Raw genomic sequence first — 7,385 nt, 5'->3', positions numbered from 1 at the left:
ATTAAACTTTTATGTTGGAGACCTTTTGCTATAAAAAAAAAACACGCCTAAAGCCATTTATACATTTTTTTTTATCTTATGTTTTGATAAATTTCCATGTTAATCCACGTTTAAAAAAAACCCCAAGTATACTGTGTTCATTTAGGTTAAACTATTACCCTACCACAGGGGTTCCCAAAGTGTGGGTCGGGACCCCCTGGGGGGTCGCGAGACACAAATGGGGGTCGTGAGATGTCTTCCAGAATGTTTTTGTCTGTAAGTTATCACAAAAGAGTACATTTTACCCATTATAGTAAAAAAAAATATCGACAAAAATAGTAGCTAACCTTGAAAATAGAAAATTGAATGAGTTTTCTGCCTCCAATCCACTTTATTTATATAGCACATTTAAAAAAAACAATCAAGTTTAGCAAAGTGCTGCACAGTGAGGAAAATAAGTTAACACACAGAATATAAAACGCTATCAGAAAATAAAATAGAATAAAGTAAAATAATCATGATAAAACAAATAAAACACATAAAAGGAATAAAAACACTTTAAGAGCAAATAAAAATCCAATAAAAGAACAGAGACAGAGACCACACAACTCTCATGCTGGGTTAAAAGCCAAGGAGAAAAATATGTTTTAAGGCGGGATTTAAAAGTCAGTAATGTTGGGGACAATCTAACATGGGGGGTAGCTTGTATTTTTGCCAGATGACTCCTAAGTTTTGGGTTAGTGAACAGTTAATTATCAAAAGCATCAGTAGCAGTAGGTTCATTCATTACGGCACAGGAAACACAGCCACATGCTCATATAGGTAGGCTAATTTTCTGCAGACCAGATAAATGAAGCCACATTAAATCACTTTGAGGGACAGTGGGGGTTTAAAGTCTTTGGCACCTTTATATTGGGGGTCACGGGCTGAAAAGTTTGGGAACCCCTGCCCTACCACACACCTGCATAGAGAAAATCATTGACCAGTCATGACTGACAATCCCTCTTATGCCAATTTTGTACTTATATTAAGTTTCTGTCTTGAACCCATCTAATACAGAGTTGATATGGAGGTCATGCCAGTTTTTGGTATATACAGGGTTGAGGTCAAAACAGAAACACTGCTTTACACTGCCAGCAATAGCCAGGGGCATCGCCAGGAATTCTGGGCCCCCTGAAAAGATATCTCAATGGGCCCCATCACCACAGCCAGCCCTACAAAATATAACATTGCTGCTATAATACTGGTTCATTTGCATTAAAGAAAAATATATGCTTAAAACTATCCTGGTTAACTGACTCAAATCTGTCCACCTCTTTAAACAAGATTATTTGAAGCCAAGTGACTTGTTGAATAACAAAAAGGGGGGATTATTTGGTATAATCTAACCTCATGAAGTAAAATAAAACTCTAAACACCTACTTTCAATCACATTCATCCACACTTGATGCTATGAAAATATGACAATTCAACACTAAACTTGCTGCTACTGATGCTTACGTTTATTAACTAACCCTAACCTCAGGAGTTCTCTGTCTACAAAGAACAAAAAAAACATCCACTAACATCTCGAGACCCCCCAATAGTGTACTGCGACTCATAGGGGGGGCCGACCTACACTTTGGGAACCCCTGATATAATTGACTGTATCAGCGTAAACACAAGAATATATATAAAGGTACATGTGGTGCAAAAGTAGAGTCACTTTATTCAAATCCTTATCCATCATCAAACTTCTGGCTCCAGGCAGGACTCGTCAACTCGCTTTCAGTTCAGTGAACCAAACTGTAAATGGAACGGATTCATGTGCCATTGATTGATGCCAACAAAATAGTTTTGATGCTACACTTCTTTGTATCACAAGTGAGCAGGTCAACAGTTGAATATATATATATATATATTTCAGTGGTGTAAACCCACCAATGAATAAAAACAACTAATAGAGTAGATTGGTCAAATAGTGGTTATCAGTTTTCTTAAGTAGTCGTCTCCCATCACAATTGTTTGGTAACATTTCAAATGGCCAAGTGAATACACCCACCCAGGACCAAATAAGGCAGTGCAGTGGTTTGTTTTGTTTTCAGTTTGTAAAAATGTAAACTCAAAATGTTATCCTTTGGTTATATACTTCACCAGTGCAACCACAACCACATTATCTGGACTATACCGAACTAAAGATTATACAATGGTTTTAACATTATGAAGTATGTTCATTAAACAGTATATGCAGCACTGAGCAACTAAAAAAAAATGTAAAAAGAGTTCTTTTTCATTTTTAAATTTAAATAAAATTCAACTCAACTCAATACTTGGTTGGGGTCCTTTACCACGAATGACCGCATCAACATGGTGTGGCATGGTGGTGACCAGCCTGTGAAGCTCAGGTTGCTTTGACAGCAGTCTTCAGTTCATCTGTATTTCTGGCAACACTCAACAATGCCACAATAATCCAACAAGAAACACCAACAGCCAGAATGATAAAAGTCTTGGATATTAACTTTATTTGTTCCATATAAACAAAAATTTAAACGTGAAGCTGGACTTCTGGCGTAAGTCTGGGCATTATTACACAACAGGTGGGGAGATGGTCAGGATGGTGGAAAATTTAATGGGCAGGCTCTGCAGAAAAAAAAGAAAGAGAGATTACAAACAGTCTTTAATGACCCAAATACAAGAGACACATCATCCAACCCAAAATAAAAACTGTTCTGAAATTTTCCAATGAAAAAAAAAGGTCCCCAGCACATGACAGGACCATATGCAACGATCACATGAGAAGTGACTTGTCAGCGACATCTAGAGGAAATTGGTTGCACCACATCCTACACATGGTTCAGATCTTTTCAACCATGTAAAACTGACAATGCATTATTTTTAACTTCATCAACTGAAGAGAACTTATACAGTAAGTGGAAAAAAATATCCCAAGAAATAACAAGTTTGCCGCCACTGTAAGTAATTCTTATCTCAAATTATAATAGATCTAACCATTTTATTAATAAAAAAATATACACATTTTCCCTCATAATTTATGTATATGGTTGCACCTTTTTTGTTAGATTTGAAAAGATAGCATTGTAAAATAAGCTTATAATATTGCAATAATAATATATTTAATCTAAACTCCACTGAAGTGATATTTTTTATTTGCCAGATTTTTGCATATCAACTCTAGTAGAATAAATGTCATAACTTACTGTCCTTTACGGCCTTCTTGCCTGAAACAGAAAAAAAACAGACCTCACATTAGTCACATTTACTAATGCAAAAAAGCATGAATTAATGACAACTGCTTACATTTACATCAAGTACAAGTAGGGTTGCATAGTGCACAATTAAAACAGATTTATTCGTAAGTAGAACTTTATCAAGTGTTAAATATTTTATTGAACAATCAATTATTTCATTGAAGAACAAAAACACGAATGTTGAGTTAAATATCAATAAAAAAAAATGCAATCCCAACAAAGTCCCATTCAACATGAAAATAAAAAATCATCTTCTCTCAAGCTTCTCAGGCCTAGCCTCTGCAGAAATCATCTGTGCATGTGATGGAGGAATGCACAGTGCATGTAGGGAGCGTGGTCTGATAGCCCTGCAGTAGGCAGTGTGCTGTGTGCATGTGATTGAGGAATAGCATAGATATTCAACTGTACTTACATGAAATCTGGTTGTTTTAGTCAGGATTATGCTAAAATATATTTCCCCAACTATATTTAAGTTTCTTATTAAGAGCCAACCTTCAATTTAGTAAATTCCTGGTTTATTCCCATGGAAAGTTTTCAACTTAGAAAATTCACGGAATTTTGCAACCCGAAGTACAAGGAAAAGCAAATTGTCTTTTAATGACATTAAGTTGTTCACACACTCACCTCCATAGGAAACTTTGTAGTACAGGTATGTCATGATGCCAACACCCGCCCACATCTCCTGGTAGGCCTTTGTGTAGTAGGGTCCCATCAAGGCCCACCAATTTGCAAATGCACGTCCAGCCATCTGTGGGAGAGAGCAACAGCAAAGTGTCATGACAGTGCTAGGGTGCATTGTGCAAGGTCAGGGCAGTGTGTACCAACCTGAAAATGCAGTTTCAATAAATAAATGCACACGTGGAGCAAATGACAATGAATCCTATTTAACAGGCAGTCTTGCAACAAAAACAATATAATATGAGGTTACCTCCACTGCCCGCTGTATTTGTGCACTTCCCTGACAGATTTAATATCGGATTTTTGATCATGAATAATCAGACTTCGGCAGAATACGATAAATACACCGCATTAATAATTGATTTATTTAGTTTAAAACTTGAATGTTCCTTCAGAAGTTGTTGTCATAACTTGGTTGATGGACTCAGAATGCAACTGTGACCCTCAGATGTGTAGGGCCTAGCTACTGACTTCAGGCACCTGTGAAGAGTGTGCAAAAAAGGCACAGCGGGACACACACACTGTCTTGTCTTATTTTGGGTGACAAAAGAAAGATTGTTTTATTCCTGACTTAATCAAAGACTCATATGACCTAAAGATAACAACGATTATGACTGAGGCTAATGCTAACTTAAGAAACCACGAATCTACCCAAGTCAACGCTCATTGACCATAATGTAAGTAAGACGTTAAAGGGATACAGTATTTAACATCACGTAAAGCGTTATATTATATGCATATTTTGCGTTTGTTTATTTTAACTAGCTAGCTAAACATTTGAATCAATGAAAAGCCCCTCACTAGCATGTTAGCATAGTCCCCGTCATAGAAAGAAGGAATAAGCTAACTAGCTTTAGCAGGTAGCTAGCTAGCTGAGTACACCTGCTAAAGTAACACACAGCAACACTGAGATGAGACCATGGCGTCATTTTAAGTTGTTGTTCTCAGGTAGTAAGCTTTGTACCAGTGAAGTTAAGGTGAATGCTCTTAATAACAGTGAACTGCTCTTACCTTTCAGTGTGTCTCGCTGCAGTGAGAAGGTCAGGACAGCTGAAACTGCTAAACGCCAAAGTCGTGGGGGAAGTCTTCTTCTACTGTGAGCTGGGTCGTATTTCTTTCAGAGTTTCTTACAGCGCCCCCTAACGGAGGTACAAATATCTACAAGTGTCATATTTTGAGCTGTCTGATGGACGACCTGAGGATTACAGTGAACCAGAGTTGCTAACCCCGGTATCCTTTCTCCCTTGACACGCCATATATGTGTACAATTAAAACTATTTAGAAGATAGTGTAGATATATTGTTGGGAAACCTATTGACTTTATTGCAAAAGTTACACAAGTTCAAACTTACACCACCAGTCAAAAGTTTGGACTCATTCAATGGTTTGTATTTATTTTAATGATTTGAAACACCATAGATTAATACTGAAGACATCAAAACTATGAAAGAACATATATGGAATTGTTGAATTAACAAAAAAGTGTTAAAAAAACCAGAATATGTTTTATATTTTAGATTCTGTAAAGTAGCCCCCTTTTTCCTTCATGACAGCTTTCTTGGTATTCTCTCAGTCTGCTTCATGAAGTGGTCTCCTGGAATGGTTTCTAATTAACATGAGCCTAGTCAAGAGTTCATTTGTAGAATTACTTGCCTTCTTAATATGTTTGCGACCATCAGTTGAGGTAGGGTTAGCACACAATGGATAGCCCTGTTTGACTATTTGACTACTGTTGTAATCCAGATTATGGCCAAACCAGATTATTTCATAGTTATGATGTCTTCAGTATTAATCTACAATGTTGAAAATAATTAAAATAAATACAAACCATTTAATGAGAAAGTGTGTCCAAACTTTTGACCAGTAGTGTATGTATCGGAAAAAATGCAATTTCTATATGGTTATTGAAACATGAGACTAGTTATAGTTTTGTCAAACAAATTAAGGAGAATCATGGACATGAACCCTCTTAATAAATATCAACATTTCATAATAATTGGGAGATATTTTATGTATCACTGGGATAGTCAAAAAGTGTTATTCAAGAACTTGCTACAGCATCAAATTGGATGCATAAGTGCATACAATTCCAAAAGATTTGGACACATTATGTGGGTCAGAGTCAGGCAACTAGGCAGAAACTTTTTGTGTGGCACAATGATAATGCTTTGCCTTTAAATAGACGATAACTCATCATGTAGAAATGCAATATGTATTTAGGGCCACATGCTCAGGTTATTGTTACGAGTCAAATGGTGAGATTCAACATAACTGTTAGTGAGATTTCACCTAATATTAATGTCATTTAATGCTTTATTTTTCAAACTTGCACAACAGTAACCTTACATTATTAAACCTTCCATCACCACTCTCCATTCCAGTCCCAATGCAATTGTAGTGTTTGTTTTGTGTTACTTTATTTCATGTCAGACTTTCAAAGGGAACAATTTAGTTATCTTATATATTGCTGTACTTTTTGACACCTATGCAGCTTCCATTATAGAACTGGGAATTCGAGGTAAGGGTGCAGCTGCTTTGTGGGACACACACTTTCCACCTGCTTTGTCTGCTCACCATAGCTAAGCAACAAACAAAACACTGGCATTGCTTTCAAGGGTAAAGGTGGCATACAGTGGCAGTTGGCCTCCCACTCTGTCTCCTCAGGTACAACAAATTATATCACCAAAAAAAGAGGAATATTAGCCCCTGATTTAGTTTTCATTTAAGTATGAGTTTCTTTTACTGTATGTCAATTAAATATGAAAGAATGAAGACAAAAAAGGAATGAGTAGACATGAAACCTAAGCATCAGTAAAAAGATCTTCTGCAAACAATCCCGGAAACCAAAGCAATGAACCCTGAGATACTGAGGATATGACTACTTTTTCCCCCTACAGGAGATTATGTGTTTATTTCAGCCTGCAGGAGTGATCAGTGAATGTGGGCGGGACTTCCAGCTTTTTTGTCCTCATGTTCCAATAGGAGAGAGGCACCTTGTTTATTTTATGAGCACCTAAAGGCCAAGTCCTATTTGAGGGGACTCAACCCAGTGGATCCATGCAGACTTGTGCCAAAATGAAAGGACACGGCTCAGGACATTTCCTGTGCAAAGTACACACTGCTTGACTTTTCATTGTTATGCACTATGCACCGTAGCTCTCCACAGTGACTGCAGCCCTACAGGTATGTTGAAGATTTGTGACCAGGCCATGTATTTTTGAATATCTGCATTAGCTCTTTCCATGCTGCATAGTTATTACTCCTCTTTGTCTGAGAGTTTGCATGTGTCTACTTGCATGCGTGTGTGATTGTGTGTGTGGTAATGTAAGGGTGTGGATGGGTGCGTTCGTACTCTTACATGACTAACCTGGCAGCAGAGGCAGTTAGATCAAATGTTTTGGAAAAAAAAACCTTTACTCAGCAGTATTAACCCTGCACTCTCTGTCCTGTCTCTGGAGGAGACGATTGACTAACCTCTGT

General features: G+C 37.2%; 2 protein-coding genes across 2 annotated transcripts in view; one reads left to right on the top strand and one right to left on the bottom strand.

The window, feature by feature from the left end:
- Positions 1–2,457: 2,457 nt before the first annotated feature.
- Positions 2,458–5,048, bottom strand: atp5mpl (ATP synthase membrane subunit 6.8PL). Its single transcript, XM_034699605.1, has 4 exons — positions 4,917–5,048; positions 3,852–3,975; positions 3,177–3,197; positions 2,458–2,598 (listed from the first exon to the last, which is right to left on the bottom strand). The coding sequence occupies exons 2-4, from the start codon at positions 3,973–3,975 to the stop codon at positions 2,585–2,587; spliced, it is 159 nt and encodes a 52-aa protein (XP_034555496.1). The 5' UTR covers positions 4,917–5,048; the 3' UTR covers positions 2,458–2,584.
- A 1,798-nt stretch (positions 5,049–6,846) lies between these two features.
- The window catches only part of LOC117824574 (nesprin-2), a 113,859-nt gene continuing 113,320 nt past the window's right edge, over positions 6,847–7,385 (top strand). The window contains 1 exon segment of the mRNA XM_034700107.1: positions 6,847–7,088. The gene's annotated coding sequence lies outside the window, so the exon portion shown is untranslated.

The sequence above is a fragment of the Notolabrus celidotus genome, chromosome 13 (assembly GCF_009762535.1).
Source record: "Notolabrus celidotus isolate fNotCel1 chromosome 13, fNotCel1.pri, whole genome shotgun sequence".
In the NCBI taxonomy this organism is placed as follows: Eukaryota; Metazoa; Chordata; class Actinopteri; order Labriformes; family Labridae; genus Notolabrus; species Notolabrus celidotus.
This window is presented reverse-complemented; position numbering and strand designations above follow the sequence as displayed.

Excerpts from the sequence above, each read along its gene's own strand:
- atp5mpl (XM_034699605.1), bottom strand. The coding sequence starts at position 3,975 with ATGGCTGGACGTGCATTTGCAAATTGGTGGGCCTTGATGGGACCCTAC. Across the intron at positions 3,198-3,851 it reads CTACAAAGTTTCCTATGGAG|GCAAGAAGGCCGTAAAGGAC; the intron begins GTGAGTGTGTGA and ends TTTCTGTTTCAG.